The 23,648-nt window shown below is 36.7% G+C and overlaps 1 protein-coding gene across 1 annotated transcript in view; it reads right to left on the bottom strand.

Moving 5' to 3' along the window:
- Window positions 1–23,648, bottom strand: part of TASP1 (taspase 1) — an 85,571-nt gene that overhangs the window by 7,465 nt on the left and 54,458 nt on the right. The window contains 3 exon segments of the mRNA XM_075147704.1: window positions 5,597–5,670; window positions 10,610–10,720; window positions 19,987–20,097. Coding sequence (XP_075003805.1) covers window positions 5,597–5,670; window positions 10,610–10,720; window positions 19,987–20,097 — 296 coding nt within the window.

Here is a 23,648-nt window from a genome sequence, read left to right as displayed (position 1 = left end):
GAAAATGGAAAGAATAGCATATGTAGCTTTGCAATATTAAAACCTGCCGTAACATAAAGCTTAGTAATTCATGTTATAAGAACGGAATATCTGCCAAAGAGAGATTTAAACTGGCAACTGAATTGGATTACATTCAATATTACAACTAGATTCTTAGAAATTCCTTGTCTAGGTCATCTAGCTGTTACAAAAACTAAAACCTATGAAGCTGAACTACAAGGATATCTCAAGAGTACTGCAACATTTATAATAATTGCAAAAGTTAGCAACATTTATACATAGATCATATAGTATATTTATACATACTAAGAACCATAGCAAGCTGACAAATTATTTCAAATACCTACACATAACACAGGACCAAAACTGCACATTGTTGGTATTGAGATTGGATCTTTCACTGGAAAGAAAGCACTCTGACTTCAAACACTACTGAAAACACAGTGAGGAAGTACCTGTTTTCAAGCAAACACATCATCCACCACCAACTACTCTAAATCACTAAGATAATGTAAGAAACTTGGGAGATCCAGGAAAAAAGTAGTTCTGTGGCACATCCTGCCCACTTACACTTCCCGTACACAAAATACGGTGGGCCTCGAGTGAACAAATACTCTGCAGACCCTGCTTGAGATAAAAGGGCTCCGGCTTGATTATGCAGATACACAATTTTAAATCAAAGAAAGGCTGCCTACCCATAACCAGAACCTTCAAAAGATGCAGTTGGTACGTGAATTCACATTGCAGGCATATGCTGCACCGTCATTTGAGGTTGAAGAAATTCTTTTCCTTTGCAGCATCCTCCATTGGGCAAGCAGATAAGGAACAAGAAAATAGGAAGACTATGTAATTAAGAGGAGTCAATTAACTTGTAACCTACCCACTAACCTGCTTTCCTTCCCATTCTCCATTTACATCTAAAATCACATTATGAGTGAATTCAAGGAGTTATTTCTCCCACTCCCAAATTACAAGGCAGAAGGTCTCAAAGACCTTCATGCAAACTGACACTTAAACTGCTCTACCAAATGCTACACCAGCCGTTAAGACCTCAAATATTGCACATCGCCTGCGACAGTACGGACAGAACTTCAAGAAGCATCACTGTAGTCATCGCTATTTTCTCAACGGTGAAAACTCAATTGCTTAAGCTCTTAGAAGGTAACCTAATCAGTTCAGGAACACTGGAACTGATTAATTGAAAGCTGCCAGAGTATCTTTAAAGAGGTCAGAGCTCTGGTAATAGGATGACCTTCTTAGCTCATGCTATGATCAGCTGTTGGATCTATTATGGATCCATAAAAAAACCATCTGGAAGGTTATTCTGAAGACTAGTGTCCCAGAAAGAGAAGAAAGTTTGGGCAGGAAATCTAAAAGACCTAACGGCTTATCAAAGATCTTGAATTCATATCAACTAATTCATGAGTCAAGATCACAATTACAAAAAAGAAAAAACATATCTCCTCAGTTCATGAAGATATTTAATCTCCCAGTCCTCCAATCTAGAAGTCTTAACCTTTGCTGATGCAGCAGTTACTGCTACAAAAGGAGCTGGGTAAGTGCAGAGGAAGTCCACAGACTAGTATTTTCTATCTATTCTCATGGCCGCGGCCAGAAACTTCCACAGCAGCCTAGAATATTCTAACAGCCTCACTAACGGCTAGAAATAGTTGAGTGTCAGCTTATGTGACAATTCTACTGTCATATAGATGGCAATGCAGGAACTTGCTTCAGGAGATGTCGGGAAGTCAATTCATCCTCCCAAAGAACAGGCCTAATGTTGAAACAATCTGTCATGGTATTGTTTCAGGAAGGAAGTCCGGGACTGGCAACTTCTAAACCAGAATGTATCTGTCCCTTAAGCTCATCGTAGCTGAGGCTCCCAGGCACCAGCCTGGATAAGTTATAGCAATAGATGGTATAGGTTAGTTGCAAGAAGTATATAAAGGATCAAAGCTGTTCAGACAAAAAGTTTGTTTCCCTCCACATCCAATATGCGACAAACACTGGCACCGGGTGATTATGAAACTGCTCGTGTCAAGAGGGATGACGAGAAACAAAGAGGAGTACAGTCGAACCAGCAAGGATATGCTCCGATCAGCTGCTTGTGGCAGTGATGTAAGGGTTCAAGGGCATAAGAATCAGAGGGAAGTCAATGAGATATCCACTATGCAGGTAGCAAAGATGACATTGCCAGCGCTATCAGTAGTGGAGGAGCTGAAATACTTTTTCAGTGCTGAGAGCGAGCTAAAGGCAAGTAATAGGACACACAACCAGATACGACTGTGTCAGCAATAAGGTGTGAACTTAGTTCATCTGGCAAGCCTCCACAGTATTTTTAAAGTAACGTTCAACCAAACATTTTAAACCAACGTTCAACAGGAAACAGTGACTTTTCCAGGCAACTGGTTTTCCAAAAAAAGACTGGACACCTTTCCAGAAAGTATGCTTTAAATCAAACAGTTATTAGTCACGGTGCAAAACTGTTCCACAGCTCTTGCAGGCTCAGCCATTTTATACCTTTAGGCTGGCAAGTTAGCATTCAGGCAGTATAGTTGGAAGGTCAGTGGCTGGCTATAGAACCCGGTGTTTTCTAAATCGGGAGGAAATAAACCCCTGTTGCAAGGATACTTCCAAATCAGTACTTGGAGAGCTCACAGTGCTAAAAGCCAGAAGCCCCGGCAGGTCAGGATGTACAAACCACTTCAAGTCTCCAATTCCAGTTTCCTGTCCCACTGTTCTTTTAAGGAGCTGCTGATAGTTAATCGGTTGAGCATGTTTCCACCTCTCGAGCACAGCAGCGTCTGCAGGTGAGCTGGCAGCTAGCTTGTAAGTGTCTAAGTGTTTGCCTTTTAAGAAAGGCCTCCTAGATCTCCACAATCTTTGTCTGGGGTTCAGAACCACCATTTGCTAGGTCCTGTTAGGAAATGCATTAACCTCCAATGCACAAAGAATCACACTAAGATTATAAAGCAGGATCCTTTCTTTCCTTAGTATGTACCCCTTTATATAATTATCATTCTAATATTAGTCTAATTCATAACAGTACACACTTAAAAACCTTCTCACTTTCTAAAAGTCTTGCTATAAAAATATGTTTTCATGTTCATTAAACCGAACCAGCCCAAAATCAGCCACTGTGACAACCCCTTGGTTTAAGAATAAAACTTGAGTCCCAGACTGATGAAAGAAATAAAAACTGAAGCTCTTTACCACTCTAGAAAAACAGGAAAGCAAGATGTTTCCTTACAAGCTGCTGCCTATCATTTTGCTATGGTACTCATAAACAAGTGATATTTTATACTTTTATGAATTCTTATACCATTATTCTTTCATGTCAAGCACTCAAAATTAATTGTACCAAAACAGTTACTCTATTAAAGAAAAGGAATTTTTTTTTACTTGCAATACATTGTGTTCTATTTCAAGCCCAGTTTTCCATCTATAACTTAGTCCTAGTTGTAGCAGAATAAAATTCCAGCTTTTATGACAGAAGACTTTTTTTTGATCAATAGAAGTCAGCAGCAAAAGCATTTGTGGTTTTTCTCTGGAAAGCATTTGTGGCCACAGACTCAAAGGAGGAAGAAAGGGAGGGGGATTAACTCTTCAATGAAGGTCAAAAACATAATTTAAAAGTGAACCAAGAAGAGCAGCTGTGTCTGTCAGCGCAATCAAGATTACCAGCTGGAGAATTTACCAGCAGTATGAAAACAATGCACACCAGATGTCAAATGTTGCAACTGTGAGTAGGAAAACATCTCTGGGCATGGCACTGTCATGCTAGTACTCATTACCAGACAAATTTCGTATTTAGCATTTATTTATTAATTAGACAGACACTACCAGGAAGAAACAATAATATTCTGAGCCTTACAGTGTAAGCCAGAGGCAGGTGTGCATACTGGAATAATTTCACATTGCGCATTCTAATAATTCTCCTCCTTTCACTGCGAACACAACATAATGTTTTTAAAACTAACTAGCGAATACTAGAACATCTGCAGCTGAGCTTGCTTTCGTTTCACTCAGTTCAGTCTGATCTTTTAGCTTGAGTTTGGATTCTTTTCTAATAAATCTGAAACAAATATTAAGAAAACAAGTAAAACCACACTCTATTCCACGGATAATTAACTGGAAAGAACTCTATATAAGTCATGAAAGCAACTAGTTCACTAACACCTCTACCAGCACTTCCTTCACCAGCTGCTTTTTATCTTCCTCCTCCTTCTGGGGCATTCCTGTCTTTTTTTCTATACATTTTACTCCTCGAGGATGAACTCATCCATTCCCAATGCTTCAACCAGCATGTTACACCATTTTTGCTGTTTAAAATATCTGATGTCAATTTCCTTCTTTTGTAGTTCTTTTATTATCTTGCTCACATCCTCCTTTGTATTCCTCTCTCAAATGAAATACAGAAAAAAGGAAGGAGAAAAAAAAAAAAAAGAAAAAAGAGAGAGAGATAGATTTGGGTTTTGTAGTCCTCTCCCCCTCCATTGCTGACTAAACTGTCTTCTTCAGCAGATACACAAGCAGTCATTTCTGGAGAGAGCCAACAAATCCAGCACCTCAAATTCTTTCCTTTTCCAGGCTTTAATATTCATCCTTCCATCAAAATGCTGGGTGTCTTTCTTGCTTTTATCTGCTGGTATAAACTTGTTGGCCGTCATCTCCTCTAATACATGCAAGTATTCCAGTAAACACCCCCGTCTCCACCATTATTTTAACCGTATCAAGGAGCCTTCTTATTCTAGCTCTTTCCCCCACTTTTGTCACTTCCTTTAACTAGTTCAGATTATTCACTCTGTCTTGAATGTTTATGGCTGTACATGTATAAATGACTTCAGAAATTATGATTCTGTCTCTGCTTGCTGCTTCTCCCATATTCATTCTCATTGTCCAAACACCTCTCCTAGATGCTCTAGTTGCTACATCACAATACCTGGCTTTTTCTCCCTTCAATGCTATATTCCTAAAAATAGGTGGCTCATCCTCTTGGTTAATCCCTACTCCTTGATCCTGATGTTAAGGACTTTTCCAGTTTCCATTGCTAAACTCAATTTTAACATATTATTTCTCTCATTCAAAAACAAAAAAAAAATATTATTAGGCCCCAAGAAACTGAAAACATGGATGCTAATATCCAAATTATTTATCACAGAGGCTATTCTAGGAACTAGCTTGAAGTTTGTTTTATATCCTCTCCCTTCTTCCTTGATGGTGGAATTGCTTTATCTGAAGGAAGACACGCTCACAGAAAAATACCGTACCATCCTAAATAGCCAGTATAACTCAATCAAGCTGGATAAAGTTATTCAAATACAATTACTGTCAGCAGAGGGAATGGACATGTGTTTGTGGCACCTTTTCCTAACATAATAAGTATGTTAGCCTAGGTTTATTAACTGCTACAATTAAAAAAAAAGGGAATTAGAAGTGCCCAATCAATAAATACATTTAACTGCTTATGGACCCATCAACTTTTTCCATTCTCTAAAAGACAGACATTTCTTATATATTTCATTATAATTATTTCATAGTCTCCTTAGCTTCTGCACTCATTCTACTCTATTACAACCTATTCCTCATGGCTTACCTTAGCTTTGCCATCCTGTGCAGACATATATCCTACACACATGCTCTCTGTTGTATGGCTCCACAGAAATTCCACTGTAAAGGAAAATTCAGGAAGTTACCAAAAATGCGTTGGTTTAAAATTTAAGATGTAATTTAACAAGGCTGGAATCTTGAGAAACAAATATAGCTTAAAATATAGTTTGGGAAAGGACAAAAAACAAACTTAAAGAACAAAAACTACTTACCAGAATAATTCAATCTCAAAAGAAACAGCTACCAAACAAACAAGATTTTCCTGTACTATTTGCAGTCACGCTCTGCAGAATTAATACTCAGAATGAGAACATTACTTCAATGATATGGAGCCTCCAAGATGAGAAATACATCAACTGCAACTACAGTTAAAAGATAGGACCAACTTTTAAAGCAGAGGCCTGTTCCACTTTAGTAGAAAGTAGAAGCAGATATAATTTGCATTTGCTTGCCTTGAACCCAGACATAAGCACACTACAATAGCATAAACCCAGATGGCATACAAAGATTCTGTAGAATTGTAACACAATCAACAGAATTACCAGTAACAAGCATTTTTTCACAGAACAGAGCATAAATATATACATTATATGTAACTACCAATGGGTAAATGGAGATTCGTGGTTTAGCTGCACAAGTAGGATACAGGAAAACATGCATAAGTAGTAAAGTCTGCAAGATGAGAAGTGAAGATATAGAGCAGGCAGGAAAGACATCTGGTGAAAGCAAAATAACCCCACAGAAGAAGCAGAAGAGATGTCCAATGGAAGCAGAATAGCACTGCACAGTAAGCAAGGAAGATGCCTGGCAAAATTTGAGCAAGACCTGGTCCCAAAAGTATGCTGAATTACATCAAGAGCATATGCAATCACCCCCTTTCTTTGGGGAGAGGGTAAGGAGCACCAAAGGTAAGAGAGGAACGAAAGACGGAGAAGAAATGAGCCCATTTTGATTTTGGCTTCCCATCAAAGCACTCTCAGGTCTGATCACCTTGACTTCTAGCACTAGCTATACAGCATCAGCTCTCTGGTACTGTATACTCACAGCTAATTTAGGATATAAATGTTAAAGACCAACTGTTATGTTTGTAGTGATAATGATTAAGAAAACTAACCACTGCTAACGTGTATTGTTAATGCATGTTAATCCAGCAAGGTGTCGTTCTGAAGTTTGAAAGTGGCATGATTATCATTCATTTAAACAGCCCATTACAGTCATCTTTAATTCCCTGATACATACACAGCTATTTTTATATATACACACACACCCCTACTCAGCTGCAACACAAAATTCAGACAAAGAGCACATTATTCATATGTTTAGCTCCCATCCAGTGGAGCTTTATAAATTGCCACACTGTATTCTTCCTGCTCTGTGTCACAGCCATTTTTCTTTGTGCTCAGTAAGTACATAATTTGCAAGGGGTAAAAAGAAAGAAAGAGTAGCTGATCAGGATTCAGGGTGTTTCACAGAATACTGTAAAAGGTTTAAAAAATTGCACTGAAGTATAAATTTTTCCTTTGGATTACAGGAGTCTTACATGAATGAACGAGATACCATGAAAAGCTATTTCCAGCTATTTCTTTAGAGAGAGAGACTTTCACATACTGCAAAAAGCATCATTAGATGGTTTTAAAACTCTTATTCATTCCTACTCCTCATGTTCCTTTAAAATGGTTGATGAAGGTCACAGCATGCTGAGTATGCTTATCCTTTGAACCATTTATCCTTGCATAGCAATTAACCCAGAGTAGAAGATTAAAGTTTAGACAATCCCGGCAAGACTTGAAGATTCTGACAGATATGTAGATATCATCATAAAAGAAAAATGAACTTCATTTAGGTATGCGCTTTGCTTCCCCCGTAATAGATTCATGACTGATATCGCCAAAGGTTAGTCAAAAGCTTTCAGGGAGTGAAACATATTCAGTGCACTGTAACTGCGTTCGATGAGGCCAACCCCTCCCTAACACCCTGAAGATTCAACTGCGAGTGAAATAACGTATTTTTTGGAGACAAATTTAATCTTATCTTTCAATTTTGAGAAGTTGGGCAACAGTCCAGGCCAAATACCATCAAAATATTATTTCTTTGCCTTTGACAACTCTAGGCATATTCTTTTAAGTTTTTAGTAATTTTTTCCAAAGGTAGCATGTACTAGCATAAAACATGGTTCTTGCTAGCTATTACAAGTACTGGAATTACAATGAAAAACCTAAATTACATACTTATCTGAAGACATTTCTCATCTTTTCAACCATTTAATAAATCACTTCCTCGCAATTTGTTTCAATAGTTTAAAAAAAAAAAAAGATTGTCCCTGCAATAAAGACATGAGATTTCATTATTCTACATGCTGAGTTCTTCAGTATTACACAACTTATCTTCAATCCAAACAACATAAATACTACGTATGTTTAATTATACATTAACTCAGCATACACTATAAAGCAGGACATTTCTGTGGTACAGAAAAAATATCTTTAGAATAAGCTGTGCTACATGAATCTTATTTCAGTGGAAAGAAAACCAAAATTCCATGGCCAAATAGTCTTTACTTATGATGTACAATATATGGGGATTTTCTTTATTAATTTTTGAGGAAAAAAATATCGAATCTTCCTTAATAGGAACATGTTTTCTTACACGAATGACAAACATTAAGTGAATAGAAATATTTCTCTCACTTCCAAACATAAGAAATCAAAGGTTAAGTTGATCTTGTTTGTTCTTATTTAATCAAACTTGTATTTTCATTTTCTTAACTCCTTTTTACGGATAAAATTTATGTTGTAGGATGCTTTTCCACTAGATCAATAAAGTCACAATTATTCCATTCCTAAATCTGAAAACCGTAAATCAAACTCGCAACATTCTCTGTATGGTTAGCAACCCATGCCCTGATTCTGGAATCAGGATTAGACAGTCTTGGCTTTCAAATAGTTGACAGACAGGAGTAAGATGATTGTCAAAGTCTATTTTATAGTCTGCTTCTTCAAAACCACAAGCTCTTCAAGTATTAACTCAAAAAATATAACATACAAAAGCTATTTCTAAAACCTTTTCCTATTCAAGCCTTCCAAAATTCCTTTGTTCTCCATCAGGATAATCCCAGAACCATCATCAGAACTGTAAGGATTCACCTCCCAAATCTCTGGTTCTTTGTCTTATGGATGAGATGAGATGTTGACCAAAAGCATAAAACACACATGAACTTCAACTGTCAGGTAGAGAAACATGAATGTTATTAACTGTATTGAGCAAAATAACTTATTAGAGTGAATGACCAGAGGGGGGATACAATCAGACACAAGCCGACCAACACAGACAAAGTGGTAGATGTTATTTAAAGATTCTTGTAATGCAAACCAGCAACGTGTAATGCGAGAACAAAACTGAAAGATAAGATACACCTCATCCTGCGCAACTACAATAACCTGACCCTAGCATCCTGGAAGTCACTGAACAGACAGCAATAAGTACTGGAGTTTGCGTGGGCTAACCCATCATTAAGAATACATCTGCCAGCTCACCTTTAGCACACGCTCTGCCTGCTACTCCAGGCTGGCTGTAAGCAGGTATACTCTGGTGACACAATATTAAAATTTAGTGGGACAAAAGCAGTAATGAATTAAAACAAAGGTGAAGTGTCTTTCTGAACAACAGCCTAAAGATTAACAAGAAATTATGCAATTCAAGAATTACCAGGTGAGATGCTATGACCTGCCTTAATATACAAAGTTAAATTAGGTGATCAAATTTGTCATGTCAGATATTAAGAGATATGAAAGCTACTTCAAATCTGTAACGCTACTGACACCGATTCATGAAACACTTGGGGAAACAATAATAAACCAGAGGATTATACAAAAGAAAAAGAACTTTAATTCCAGTAGCATAACATAATGGGACATGGTTTAGTGGGCATGGTGGTGTTGGATTGACGGTTGGACTCAATGATCTTAGAGGTCTTTTCCAACCTTAATGATTCTATGATTCTATAAATATGTATTAGACAGGTCCGTGTGACCCAATACACAAGCACATAGCATGACCAGACACATATGCCCACATTTGAGGAGCACCACAGGAAAGGAGATGATACAAGTGTCATGCTGAAGTAACTCCGATGCCCCAGTCCCAAATCTCTGCCTTCAAAGAGGAACATGGGCTTTACTGTCTCTGGGTTGTATTTTCCACCCACCTCTGCGAGCAGCCTACAGCGTTCGGTTTTCTAGCTGCTTTTCTACGACAAACTGCATGACAGTTTACTGTAATACACTTTTTCCATTGTAAAGCAGCAAGGGAGATGAGGATCTTCTTTCTAGGACATAAACAGGGCTGAAGGGCTGTAAAGCTCAGAGCCTTTTTAACCAGTCAGCTACTGACGGAGGCGAAATACAGTTTTCTGCTGATCTCAATATAAACAGCAAGTACTCCCTGTCTGTATACGCAAATAGTAACTGCAACTTAACTGAACAGATTTTCCTGGGCATAACAAAAAATTTCTAACCATAAAACAACTTCCCTTCCAAATTTTAAGTCTATCCTCCAAATTTTCACCTTTTATCCTGCAAAAAGGAGGAACAAAGAACTTCTAAGATAGCATTTCTAGCATATAAACCACTGAGAAGCAATAAAGAGTCACAGGCATTATCCCTAGCTAAAAATGTGATTCGTTCTATGAGAAGCATACCCTGTCTCACCACAAGCAACCGTTACTCCTATGCCATGGTTTTAGAAGGATCCCACACAACCCTCTGAATCACAATTCTGCTCTGAAATAAGAAGTCAGAAAGTCTCTTTTCCGCAGTTTTAGAGAACTAATAGGCTAATACTACTATTTCACTTTCTAGACTTTTATCATCTCAAACAATTTCAATTCCTTTTTGTTTTCTCCATGGCCTTTGACCAACGGTAAACATGCACAGAGTTTTTATTTCATCTTTCACTTTGAGTTAGCACGTAGCTCAAGTAAAAATGAATTAGAATTTCTTACCTAGTAAAGTTGGCTTTTCCTGTGATGATTCAGGCTCTGCTGAACACCTGCAAGACCGAAGAACTATCACACCTCCGAGTACACCATCTTCATTGGCTAGAAAAGGTGAACCTGGGTAAAATCATTGAGGAGAATTATTTGCAATAGGAATAGTTTCTTGGGGATTTATTTTTTTTATGTGCCTTTCCTGCCTTTCCCCTTTAATCTTGTAACTAACCGTTGAAAAGACTGTCAGGTCAACCAGTGCTTTTAGAAAAGCATCAGCTTTATTTTTTCTAGTGTTTATAATGAGTAACTTTCTAAATAGTAATCTACTAATCTACCAGCAATCAAAAAAGGAAAAAGAGCTACATGGAGTAAAAAAAAAAAAAAATTGGAAATTACATTTGTGAGTGCAAAACCATTTGTTCTTGGATCAAGGAAGATATAATAATGAAAAATGGAATGTCAAGTTGAAAAAAACCCATGTCTCAATATTAAGTTCTTTCTGTACTATAATTAATATAAAGATGGCCACATATGAAAAACATCAAGCAAATTTGGGTCACTTTTACAGTTTATTCATTTTTCCCCATTTAAAGCACTTTGTACAAAGACATCATCAAACTGCTATAGACTGTCTTCCTTGCTGTTTTATAAATATTAGCAGAAAAGCCAAAACACATCCTACTTTTTAAAGTGGCTTTTCTGTTGTTAATTTAAGACATATGATATAAAACATCTTCTATCAGAAGCTGGAAAAGTTTTAAAGTTAGCTGAATCATAGAATCATAGAATAGTTTGGGTTGGAAGGAAATCAAGTCTAAGTATTCTTTTTCTGGTTTGTAATTTGAAATGAGATTCCTATAGTTTTAAATGTGGAAACAATGGTATGATTTACATATGAATTAAAATGTCTTGAGCCACAAATTTAACTAAATTCTTGCACTTAAGCCCAAATAGACCCTAGTCACACATTTGCAATACACTGTGGTTTAAAGTTGAACATACAATTGCAACAGGCATTTCACATATTTCTTTTCAATTATTTTCTTTTAAATAAATTAGTATACTATGTCTAGTGTACAGACACTATAAAAGGATTTGCTGGCCACAAGAACTTTAGAGCAGATCTACTCATCAGCCTCCTTCAATTTGCCCACAGCTATTCGTATGATTAAAATTACTCCTTTAATGCAAATAACAACAAAAAAAACCCCAGTAAGAACCAACTTCAAGCTTTACTGTAAGGAAAACTAAAAGCTTTACCATGTTCTCTCTCGACATAAGAGCAGCCATGTTCAGAAGTGATACAAGGTGGTCATAACAACAGAAGCCCATATCACAGAAGGTAACAAATGTAGCATGCTTAATAAACAGTAATATCTTATTTGACCTAATACAAACAGGTGTTATCTTTAAAGTGCCATTTGCTTTGCACAAGAACTATTACTAGGTGCCAATGACACCTACTGCACTACTCATCGACTGCGACCAAATTCCTGTGAACCAAGAATCCATTCAATCATAACACAATAGATAAAAAAACAGGAAAATATGTTTGGTTAAAATAGAAATGCAAGGCTTTGGAAGTTGTAAAGAGTTTTACCACCCAAATAAAAATCTTTTACTTCATGCTTTCCAAGATGTTAAGTTTATCTCTTATACTTTCACTGCATTAACCAAACGCGGTATGTGGTAGGATTTCTGCAAGCAAATGAACAAAAAAAGTGGTTTTCTTCACAGGAGACATGCACCTTTAACCTTTACTTCAGAAACTCGGGTACTTCAAAGACAATGTCTTAACTTGAACTTGGTCTGCAGACCTCATCTGATACTCAATTGCATAAATTATTCAGGCTATAAGCCACGCTGTGGTAAAAAGTCATTGCAAACAGACAGAAAAAGTTTTGGGTTTGTTGGTTGTTTTTTTTTTTAATAAGCAGTGTTTCTCCTCCTCTTTTAAGGCTTGTGAAAGGTTCTTTCAAGGTTCTAGTGAAAAATGCTAATAATCTCTTTAATTAGAATGGTTAAAAATATTCTACTTCAGCAGAACACAGCCAGCAAACTGGCTATTAAAGCAGATAGCATATTTAAGGCCATACTAAAACACTAAGACCGTATAAATGCGCATAAAAACAGACAGCAACTACTGATTACAGACTTGATGCCACTAACGTCTGGTTCTAGAAATGCTTACATTGGGTTAATCGCTTACTTTTTTTTTTTTAGTGTTTTTCTTCCTGCCACACTCAGGAAAGAACAGATGAAAGAAAAGTCTGTAAATAAACCAATCACAAATTTCTTCATTTTCCCAGCATTTTTGTCAACTATGCACCATCATCAATGATCAAATTTTCAATAATCTGAATAACTTGCACATGCTAGGCTCTCTCTTTTTAAACTTTAACAGAGGACTTAGAAGTATATATGTAAAGAGTCTGCAGCAAAACACGTAATGCTACATTTTCATCAGAATCCTTTCATTTTTGCAGGGATTTCTTTGCAGGAACAAAACATTCCTCTTCTTTAGTAGAGTCAGAGTGAGGTAATCACTCAAAGCATGTGTTTTGTGAAACTTTTTTTAAAAAGAGGTTTAAAAAAAAAATTTAAAACTTGAGCTTCAAGCACATAAGACGAACTCTTATGCTTACAATTTCATCCAAAAAGATGCTCTACCTATACACGTACAACTATGCTCATGAGAATTCTGCCAGCATAAATAGCATATATTTATTTATTTATTTACTTTAAACATCCTGTCTATCGTATTGCCCTAAATATGTACACAATTGTTTTCTGAAGCAAGTTACCTCCTTCAATGATTATGCACCACGGAAGCTTTATCCCAGTCCACAAAATTCAAAGGCGTTGAAGTCCATGCTAACCACTAAAAAGCTAGAAAATCGATTGTATTAATTCAGCCTTTCCTGAAGTATGTTGCCAGTCTACTGCTATTTCAACTAGAAAACTCAAGAAGAGGATTAATTTAATAGCACTGCGCATGATAAAAGTATGATAAAAGCACGATAAAGTGGAGTTTTAACTTCAGCACTCGTAAAACACACCAGATAAGCAAGAAGCTGGCTTCTTTAAGAATAAGAAAGGTTGGGTCCTTGGAGTAAGGACAAATGTTGGTTACGCCATACAAGAAGGGTCTTACTGCACTAACTTTGTAAGAATTGACCGTAACTGTAGTACTGGGGTGATAGAGAGATGAGTGAAATGGCTTAGAGTGACTTGTAGCGGGTAATTTGAATGGAGTAGTAAACCAGGGAATGTCTTAAAAGTTCGTGTTATGCAAACAAAGCAAAGAAGATGGCATGCATTCTCTCTCTCCTACAGATGGAAACACAGCGTTACTTGCCCAGTGGTGCACAACATCAAAACCCAGAACCTGCAGGCTGTCCTCATTTGCAGCACCTTGACCAATATACTACAACACAACGACGAAAACAATGGGATTATGTTGGCTTTCTTGTTGCGGCCAGCCATGCTTTGGAGCCGTAGCAACACAGATTGAGCCAAAATACGGTTGCAACTCAAGAAATTACTGAGATTTAGTATTTTCAGCTGAGCTACTGAAGACTCTCCTTTTTTTTTTTAAAGCACAATCCACAGCCAAATTTTAATCTTCTACACCATTTTACCATCAGCTGCAGACTGAACATTATTCTGGAGAGGAGAAAAAAAAAAGTCTGAAACAAGAACATAGCCCTTCTTCTCACCTCCAGACACAAACAGCAAATGAAGACATCGTCACTTGCAAAACCCCTGGTTCATGATCTTCTCACCCATCCCACTTCCACGGGCCGTCTGTTTCCCCAATTCTGCTGGAGGTTGCCATCCACAGAGCCATCTGAAGCAAATTTTGTGACTACCTCCATTCCAATTGCTTTCACCAGCAATTTCAGCTAAACCATCTCAGTGCAAAATCAGCAACAATATGGAATGTGTCTCTAACTCACTGCCCTGGCTAAGTTGTGGGGAATCAACCTCTAAATAGTGGCAGTAAAAAACAGTTGCCTATAGTAATAACATCACAGTATTCTACACTACAGTAAATTCAGAGAGACTGCTTCTCCTCCCTTAAAAATCAGACTCTAAGCCAAATTAAATACACACTGAACAGCACATTCTTTAAAACAGAGAATGTATTTTATTTTCCAATTAAAGCAATTTGAAAAAAAGTTAAGAGGGATTCAAATATATTAATATTTTTTTAAACGATATTTCTGGATATGCAGACTTATTACTGAGGATTACAATTATGCTAAAGAGTGTATTTTAACACAGCAATACAGTGCAAATGAGTAGGTCTATGTTAAGCACTGTAGACAGTTGAACACTATGCATCCATTATTAAATCTGTAAAAATAATGGTAGAAAAGTAGTATTATACTTTATGTGTAAACAGAATCCGTGTGCTGAACACAGGAATTAATCTGAGTGTTCTCAAAACACTGTGAATTCAAAGGTTAGGAACATAGTTCATTAATTTAGTTCTAAAAATCATTTTGTTACAGCCAAGCCATTGAGAAAAAGAAATAATAGTGCAGACTTCTGTAAAAAATAACAATATTGGTAATGGCATTTTTTCATATACATTATATTTCATTAGTATTTAAACAGGAAGAGAAAAGGTGCAACTGAAATACGGCCATGTATATTAAAGTCATAATGGTTTCTCATTAGAAGGAAAAAGTAAGCTGGCTCCCACATTCCTACATCATTTTTGCTCTCTCTGTACTCTTAAGAATGATAGATCTTGCTGTACAATTAAAAATTCAGTAAAAATAAAACAAAATACGCCTACTAGCCAAAAATAATTTCTTTACTGCAATAAGATAGAATTGCTAGACAAATCTTTGATCTAATAGCTTGCTAATGACAAAACTACAAAAACCTGGGGCTTTTAATACCATTTTAAGTCTCATGAAACTCATCGTTCCTTCCCAGTTACACTGGCATAACACTGAAGAATTTAGCATGAAAATTCCAAAGCAAAACTTCAACTATAGTATTAACTCATAATGTTAGTACTGACTGGCCACACCAGAGAGAAGGGGTAGGAAAAAACAAACAAAAAACATCTTTCATTAGTTTTGGTTTAATCTGCACCTCCCCCAGTCACAAAATTATATTTTGCAATACACATTTCCCTCCTTCAAAGCTCAATTATTCTGTTATTGCTATCTGACATATAGAAAGCATTATCAAGTTTTTATTTATATATTTTGTTTGTTATTAATCTGTAGTAATGATCTCTTAAAAATAAGCACACATTTCTTCATAACAGCTCCACATTCACTGATCTCATCAAGTTCTGCGAGAGCAACCACAGCTGAACACCAAGACCCGGGTTCAGCCGCTGACCAGGGATAGAGTATATGGATTTCACAAGTGTTAAGGCAAATAATGGTCTCAACATTCACCCTTGCTCTGGAGGAACTACAGCTACAAGCGAAGAACATGTTTTCTTCTATGCCTTTTGTGAATTAAACTGCTCCCATAATGAAGATCGCTTCCTCCAGAGCATGCAGTCGATAGGAGTTGTTCGTTTCTGATTCTGTGCTTTTTTCCCATTTATAGCTACTAAACAGATCCATTCTAGCACAGATTTGATACTAAACTGTAAAAAAAAGTGTTTTATGTACACTTACCCAGCTGAAGGACTAACCAGCTGCTCATCAGATGTTTTACATTCATACTCTTCCATAGTAGCGAAATCACTACCAGTTTCATTGTTTACATTAGTATTCAAAGTCTTCAGAATTTTGCTCTAAACACTGACTGTGGCATGGTGTAACCAATGAAGTGCTTTAGCATTCCCCAGTTTTAACGGAGTGCAGTTAAACAGTTCTAAACCTTCTCATGCTGTAATGTGAGTGAAATTCAGACTTTTTCAGGTCAATAATCCGTAGCTCGCCTGTGCCATTGGGCTTTGTCAGCTTGTGTACAGAACGTGTTTAAAGTGAAGCTGTTTGCCGCTCTGCTTCCGCTATGTATCCCACTGAACTTCAAGCTAACAATTTAACTAAATATTAGAGGAATATATAAGCACTAAATGAAGCCTGCTTTTAATTTCATGCACCATTATTTGTTAAATGTTTAAGCGCAAGCTGTCTGAAACCAGAGATCTTTATATTTTATGATAAGTAATTTAAAACATCTGTTTAGAATTTTTGAAGAAGCTGCAAGGAAAAGCATCTGTACTTTCAAACTTTACAGGTCAGATTTTTAGAAATTAAATAACTGAGGATACCGCTGTCCAATAAAATCCCAATGCTTTTGATAAGGAGAAGCACAGTCAGGACCTAGACAAACCCTCGTGTAAAATCACCACGTTGTGTTAGTTTTTCAGCTGGTTTTATTGTACAGGTAATGAATAGGCCTATTCAATTCCGTCTACCATCAAATACAAACTTGTGAAATCATAAAATCGTAAATCATTTTATCCATTGCAATGGCTAAAACAGGTTATATGAAACTTCAGGATCACTTCATTCTCTTCTCAAATCTTTTCCTCTGTGTCATGGAGAAGACATAATAATGCTTCCATAGCACTCTTCCTCCTCTATAAAACCACAAAGGATACTACAAAGCTTAGAGTGATGCAGTGCCAAAATATAAAGCGACAATAACACTGTGCAAGGACAGTCACTGGCAGTCTTGTAACTGTTTAAGTATGAGGCTTTTTTCCCCCCAACAAGCATAACCCATAATTGGGAAATTCATATTCTATGATTCCTAACTGTTCAAACTCCTGCTCCCAAAAGAGGTATTTGACACAGAATTTCTAAAAGAGAAAGTGTCAGCGTTATCCTTCTGCTATTACCTTTCTGCAGACATTGCTCATTTGCGACTGGAGCACAACTTAAAAATACAAGAATAGACAAACATATTTCCGCTAAGGAAAGAACAAATATCAGATGCCAACTATGTCTTTCAGCTCATTATTTTCTAATACTTTATAAGAAGCTTTAAAGTACAATTCATAACATTGCCATTGTTAAAAGCCCAGATTTCCCGCCAGTGAGATGACACAAACATTTACTCAAAGTCTACATTCCACAAACTTGGCCACATTTGAAAGGAATGATGAGTAACAAAATCCTCTGTTCTTCTGTTTGGAAGGTATTTGTGTTTACAGAACACCATTCTTCGACTGCGTACCAAGTCTTTAGCGTTCTTCGTCTAAAGAGATCAAGCCCATTTGATTTACAAAAAAAAAAATCTAAATTTAATTTCTCTCACCTCCAATTCAACCATCAATTGTGCATTATCCATAGTAAGCTGGCTCTGAGAAAGGATGAGAGAAGCACATCTGCCATTAGTTTGCTCATCACCTGCTGTTTAAACAGCACTCACTGTTTAAGCCAGGCATTCCCTAGCTGGAAGGATTCCCAGGACTCTGCGGAGACTTGGAGAGTTCTGTAAACAGGAAGCACCAATCTGATGGCAACTGCCAAAATCAGCTGTTCATCCCTCCAATACAAGTAATGCACATTTTCACTTCTGACAAAACATTCTAGCTCTGCTTTGTTAAAGTTTTTTGGTTGGGTTTTTTTTTTGGCCTTGGTCCATTATAATTCTGGCGAAAGTTTGACATGACCACAAAACAGGGCTTTTAGAAAGAGTAGCAAGGAAAGAATCCATGCCATCAGCAAGTAGACTATTAGCCTGTTTTATCCTATTGTTTCACACCGGTAAGAAATCCTGCATCACACCCTACATCCCCACATCAACTAGCACATCAACAGCTATGAAAATTCAGAGGAAAAAAACTATTTAGTATAAACCTAATATTTCAAGTGTAATGAATTTTTCACTTGTTGCACTACATTAGCAAGATGTAACTTTGCATTCCATCTTCAGAATTGCCAAGGTCCCCCAAAATTACATTGCTGGTTACAAACTTAGTACTATGTCACATGTAAACAGCAAGATGTGTCTGGATTTTCAGGTTTTCCTCAATCAGTCTTTATTCATAGGACAGCTGAGGGCAAACTAGATTTTACGTTTTCTAATTGAGACACGGAATTCAAGCACTTCACCTACACAAAAAAGGTGGCTGCATCTTTTTTTTTTTTTCTTTCTTTTTTCTCCTCTCTCCATTTCAACACTGCCTCAAAGTACCACTGAAAAGGTAATACACATCCCTACTGTCAGATAACAAAAACCTGCAGTGATAAGTTTCTGAAAATATAAATATGACCCATCACTAATTAAAACATGAAATTTTAAAAAGGAATTATAAAACACTTCTCTTCAGATTTTTATATCATGGAAAGTATTAATTTGATACTGTCTCTCATTCTTTTCACTTTGCCCTGTTTTGTTGGGTTTTAGTCTGATTTCCCAACTAAATTATCAAGTGCAGCCTTCCAACGCGAAGGTGACTTCCCCTCAAACAGTCAAATGTAATGTTGTCAGAAGCAGAGTTTAATATAGATTCAACATTATGAACAGAAATAAAGAAATTGCAACACATTTCTTGCCAAGACCAAGGACAATGGTTCCTGAGTCCCAAAAAGGTATGTGTATGTTCCTCTTTCAGTTCTAATTAAAATAGTATAAAATGAACTTTGGCAACACAGTGTACAAGAAGTGTTAAGTTGTCTTGTCCACAAGAAATTTTGAAGGTCAAAATTGTCTGTGGATACTAAAGCTTCAAAAAAATTTAAGGGCTATAAAGACAATGCAAGTCAACATATATGCCAGAAGCCTCATTGGAATCTATGCTATCTTCAAAAGTTCAAACATATATCGATATTTTAAATTTCCATATTCATATTTTGGTTATGACTTGAAGAAAGAAAACAAGATCTGTATTCACAAAAAATTAAACAGGTGTAAGTAGTCATATGTAATTCTCTCAAATCAAGGAAAAAAATCGGTTTTACCTTACAATAGCCTTCAATGAAGTCTACTTCACTTTCTCAAGAAATTAATTTCATCATGTAAATAGCAAATCAGAATCTGTTTCTCCGAAGCATTTAATGAGAACATGCAGTGATTTTGAGGTCTATTATATTTAAAAGGGTTAACATGAATAATTTTTATTAATGCTCCTAAACCACCAACTCTAAAATATGCAATTTTACACCACAGCCAGTGATTCGGGCAGGAAATTCTTTCTTCAAATCTCTCTGTGTATTTTATGACTCACAGAACAATTGAGATATTTCCAAGGGTTTTCCTTTAGATTTGCTAAAATATTCTTCTGTAGTTCGATTTAGCATTCTTTAGATGTAACACAACACCAAATTTGAGGCCAAATGCAACATAAGGGTTCAACAGAAATCACAAAAATGAATACCTTGATTTTATTTAATAAGGTTAATTGCATTTTAAACAATGTATGCAATGTTTAGGCAATTAGCACGTATACTTACCAATAAACTTGTTTTGCATAGTCTCTAGGAGAGCTTGGTGGGCATCTTCTGTTTGCAAAGCACATGAACATTCTCTGGCCAGTATGGTTCGGACAAGGTGCTCTCCACAACCTAAAGAAATATTAAGATTGGGAATAGTCAAAATATAGATATCATTATGAAGAAACTCTGTCATTATTTTACACCACCACAGACAAATAAAATAAAATTTTTAAAAAGATGCATATGACAGGTGCCTGCCGTATATTTTTTTTTTTAAGAGAGTGACACTGAGTCACACGAAAATTCAACGTTAGCAGTTTTTCTCACAACGTTCCTGAAATTTCTGCTGCACGAAGTCATAAACCAGAAAGGGTTAAGTACAGAAAGAAGAAACCGACATAGTGAGAAGAAACAGCGAGACTATCTCTGACTTGTCATCTTTATCGAGATCCTGCAATTCTCTCTCAAAGAATCGACTTACTAACCATTCTCACAGGAATGATCCTTGGATGCAACTCTTTTCAAACCAAGAACATCTTTAGTGAATGCCACAGTAACTCCTTTGCATGACATAATCTTCTATTCAGTCTATCTGATTTAGCCTTTCGTCAACAAAGGAATACGTGAATTTACCTATGCTTTTTTGACAGGGTGGCTGCTCATTAGACTCCTAATAAAAATTCCTGTAGTTTTTAAAGGTTTGTCTTTAAGAAACTAAAAAGCTGCAGCAACCAACCACTTATTGCCTCAGTGCTTTCTGTAACTATCCCCTGAAACCTGTGGATGACGAAGACAAACGTCATTAGTGCTACTCTTACTCTGTAGGAACGCTTTCACACCTGTTTTTCTCCCACGCTCTTTTCCGTTCCTGTAATGTGCTTTGGGACATACGGCTGTGGTCATGGTACAGTGCATGTTTATTGGATCAAAGTTCTCTTGGACAGAAAAACACACTGGTGGTACCTTCTGCATATATACGAAAGTCATTATACTACTATGCCTCCCATTTGTTAACATTTTTCCTCAACGGGAAGGAAGCAGATGAACCAGCTAGAAGAGGTCTAACCAAGCACCGGTTAAGCTGAAATGTGTTATCCAGTTAGGAAAAAAAGAAAAACACAACTAAATAATTTAACAGCTGTACTATGACAATGATTTTAATTATCTAAATTTAGGCGATTACAGTTTGACCAGACTTGTAACTTCAGAGTATATCAGGGCCTAAAGTTGCAACAGACACCAGAATATATAGAGAGAAGTCAAATATAGTCAATTCCCAATTATCTATATATATTTCTAGCAAATTTCTCATTAACCATGACAAGATGCAAGCACTGTGCTGTCTCCATAAAAAAAATCTGCTGGATTTGGTCTTCTTAGCTCAGGTGCAGAACTACATAAATACACCTACGCAGCTTCCAGAGACAATTTATGGCTGGAAACAATCTAGCTGCTTTCACAGGGCAGAGAGCCGGAGCTGGTAAGACATCAGATCTAAGCTAGCTTCAGACAAAGGCAGCTCAGTCTCCACGGATAACATTCACTTTACTGGAAGCACTAACAAGCCCAGAACAGAGAAAACTGAGCAACTCTGGCTGAAGCCAGCCTAGATCTGGCACAAAGAAAGAACTAATAAATAAACCCAACCCCAACTGGCTCCAGTGCAGCCTGCTGAGTGTCTCATCGCTGCGCTTCCCAATATGCTGAGTTTAGAGCACTGACTGGTTTGGGCACAACAATGCACGAACGCACATCGGCAGGTCTAGCGCTGTGTCTTGGAGCTACTCACAGACCAGCTTCTTGTTCTTGCCATCGCTTTTAAGCCCTAATTAACATGGCAACCCACTCCAAGAGTCTTTCTTTCTGGTTACTTGTCACACAATTACACCCTTCCCCCTAAAAGCAAAGTAAGTTTAAAAACACTGTTCTTCAAAGACTGCTAACACAGCAGGAAAAAAAAAAGAATCCCTCACCCCTCATTTCCAAGATTAAAAAAAGAACAACAACAACAACAAAAAAAATCTATGGAGCTTTATATATGCGTTAGATGTCAGAGAATAAGCCCAGGGACCAGATTGCAGAAAAATTGTGTACACATGTCCTAAAATCTTGGTATCTTCAATCATCAAAATTACACCTTAGTCTTCAGTTATGTACTCCTTCTAATGGGCAGCGTCTTCTGACTAATACTGAATTTTTTGAGGTGGGGAACTTCGGCATTGAATCTACGTGTAATTGGCACAACAGAAAGACAAGAAATTCTTTGTGTAGCAAACAGATTGAGTAAAAAACAGTTATAAATTTAGAGGAAAATGAAAGAGCTGAAATACTATGACAATTACACAGCAAAGGGAGGCAGTTCTTGAGAGCACAAGAAAAAAGTGTTTTCATTGAGACTGTCAAGCTCTCGAGTTATTGAGAAAAATGTCCTGGTTAGGATATTCAAGAGACTCACACAGCACAGTGCTCTCAACAGCTGCTTACAGGAGGATCTGTCCGTTCATTGCCTCATTATTCCATGCTCAAAAGCTTTTGTCCACAATAAAATTGAGAGTTATCTAATATTTATTCAAGATAAAGTAATATATAAAGACTATGCAAAAACTGGAAGATGTTTTTTACTCATAGATCACAACATGGCTATCACTTTTTTTAAACTAAGAAAATATAATCATTATGAAGTTTTGCTGTAAAGAATAAAACTAAATAAGCATATGCTCCAGCAAAAACTTAGCAAGTTGATTTTTTCTTGAAAAGAACCTGTTAACACCTTGAAATATAACATTTATACCCTATGTGAGGTAAGAAGCATGGGTCTTAGCACGTGAATCAAACAAATGAGACACAAGAATCAGAGTGAGCTTATGCATCTCCTATGCATCTAGTAATAAGACCAGATGTTACTACTTCAAAATTTCTAAGTAATTCCTAAATTGGCATCAAAAAGACAATAGCCATTTTTTAGCATGATGTATAATGTTATTTTCCCCTAAGAGAATGATTTTATTGAAGAGTTCCCATAACATCAAGTCTGCTACAGAAAAAAAATTAAGAGAGAGAAAACTTAATATGGGTGAAGAACAGCTGCAGCCCACTGATGTGATCCAGGATCAACCACAAGGAAAGCAGCCTTGCAATTCTACTAACACATCACACATCTCTACATCCCCACAGACAAAGTCATTTATTTTTGTCATATTTATGTCAACCTATAAGGCAGCAAACTTACAGACTGCTGCTGGCAGTGTACGTAAAAATCTTTCAACACATCACATGCCAGCAATCTGCAGGGACAGATAACTAAGGAAAATAATCCCCCCGTTTTGAAAAGAAAAATTTGTTACTGCAGTTTTTGATGTAGGAACATCTATTTTTGAACAAGAAAAATAACTAAGCAGTGTTTCACATACTTTGACCAGATAAAAGGCTGAGAAAAAGAATTACCCTAATTATTCCAATAGAATTGCCCTTCCTATTATCTCAAGTTCGGATCAAATGCTAGAGTGTGAACTGTCTTGCAGGTTTAGCAGACCTGCATGTCTCTATAGTCTCAAACTGGGAAAACACTGTAGATAATACTAGAGCTAGACACAAAATAAATGTATATAGAATTACAGTAATCGAAACCTAATTTATAACTTACAATATGAAGTTGTGGGTTCAAATTTATAGTTCCATTC

Source organism: Calonectris borealis, chromosome 3 (assembly GCF_964195595.1).
Source record: "Calonectris borealis chromosome 3, bCalBor7.hap1.2, whole genome shotgun sequence".
Classification (NCBI taxonomy): Eukaryota; Metazoa; Chordata; class Aves; order Procellariiformes; family Procellariidae; genus Calonectris; species Calonectris borealis.
This window is presented reverse-complemented; position numbering and strand designations above follow the sequence as displayed.